The sequence below is a fragment of the Mus pahari genome, chromosome 9 (genome assembly GCF_900095145.1).
Source record: "Mus pahari chromosome 9, PAHARI_EIJ_v1.1, whole genome shotgun sequence".
NCBI lineage: Eukaryota > Metazoa > Chordata > Mammalia > Rodentia > Muridae > Mus > Mus pahari.
The window spans coordinates 7,992,877-7,994,539 of NC_034598.1; the positions used below are offsets into that span (position 1 = coordinate 7,992,877).

General features: G+C 47.0%; 1 protein-coding gene across 2 annotated transcripts in view; it reads right to left on the reverse strand.

Annotated features, from left to right (window-relative positions):
- Cep57l1 (centrosomal protein 57 like 1) overlaps window positions 1-1,663 on the reverse strand; it is a 73,779-nt gene that overhangs the window by 21,197 nt on the left and 50,919 nt on the right. For both annotated transcript variants that reach the window (XM_021204884.2, XM_021204885.2), the window contains one exon: window positions 807-928. In XM_021204884.2, the coding sequence (XP_021060543.1) occupies window positions 807-928 (122 nt within the window). The remainder of the gene's footprint in view (window positions 1-806; window positions 929-1,663) is intronic.

The following is a 1,663-nucleotide window of genomic DNA, read 5'->3' on the forward strand; positions in this document are numbered from 1 at the left end:
CCCCCCCCCCCCGAATTCCTGACTACTGCAAGTGCAGAGATGTCAAGCTGATGTCTGTCAGAGCCACACCTTACTCACCCTAACTTGTGGGCATGCCTATGTGTCCTATAGATGCTGATCCGTTCAGGAGTTCCATCTTCTGCCTGGTTGGTTTGGATTGGAAGTTTCTCAATGTGTTGGAGAAAGGGTTGTGAACAATCTGAGGTCCCTGAGAACACTGGGGATCCAGGACTGCTGTAACTGGTTTTAGGCTTTGTTTTGGTGTCTGAGGTTTCCCAGGCTGCTCCTACCTGCAGTAGGGTTTGACCTGGGTTGTTTGCTTTCTTACCCAACGTCACAAAGCCTGACACTTCCCAGACTCTTTGCCCCAAGTTGGCCATAAACTGACTTCCTGGACCAGAAGGGCACTGGTCAGAAGAATCGTTTCAACTGCCCTGCAAAGTCACAAATGCCTTCAGGGAACAAGCCGCAGCATCAGGTGGGACTTCTGGGGCGCAAATCTGCAGAGTCTGCACTGGAGGCTGTGCACCGTCTGTCTGCTTTCTCCTCCCTCCCTGCCTGCCTGCCCTCTCCTCCACCTCCTGCTTCTTTCTTACGCTGCTTCGAGGATCATCGGTTGAGCTTTTCTTGTTGTCACTGCAGACATTTTGGCCTGCACAGCAGAATCTACCTTCACTGCTGTAGGTGACAACTCCCAGACACCCACTTACATCCCGTTACGGCTACAACATGACATTTCCCCCACATCATATTCTTCAAAAGCATATGAAGTTATATTAGTATTCCTCAGAGAAAAATATGCTTACCTGTTGCTCTAGGATCATAGTCTTTTCTCGTTCTACATTGAGAACCATTCTCTTTGTATATTCCAATTGCTTCTCTAGAAGAATACAGCGAGACTGGGCTGAGCTTAACTGTATGCTTATATCTAAGCAAAGACAAAATGATGAGCTGATTATTACAGAGATCAGAGTCATTATGTAAACCCAACCCAACGCTAAAAGTGACTCTGTGTGTGCATGCTGTGTGTTGTTATACACATGGTGCAAATGTGTGTGTGTGTATGTGTGTGTGTGTACCCATGTGTGCATATATACAAGCTAGAGGAAGGTGTGAAGTGTCTTCCTCTATTGCTCTCAGCCTTTCCCCCTTGAGTCAAGTCTCCTACAGAACTGGAAGATCACTGAATAAGCTGGCCAGCAAGCAACTACCATGTGCCTATCTTCGTCATCAACCCTCGAAGCTGGAGGTCTAGGTACTCACAGCCGTGCTGAGATTCTTAGGTGGGTGCTAGAGGCTCTAATGCAGGTCCTTGTTCTTGTACAGTCATCACTCTTACTCACTGACTTTAAACACACTGTGGTGAATGTCTCATTAATTATATATGACTCCATTGACAACATCTTCCCCTAAAAAGACATAAGGCATACTTCTAAAAGGGAAGAGGGGAGGAGAGAGAGAAATGGGGGAAGGAGAGGGAGAGGGAGAGGGAGAGAGAGAATATGAATGTGTGGGGGTCCGAGAACAACTGTTGGGAGTCCATTTTCTCTTTCTACCATTTAGGTCTCAGGAAACTCAGATCATCAGGCTTAGTAGCAAGTGCTTTTACCCTGAGATGTATGTGTGTGTGTGTGTGTGTGTGTGTGTGTGTGTGTGTGTGTGT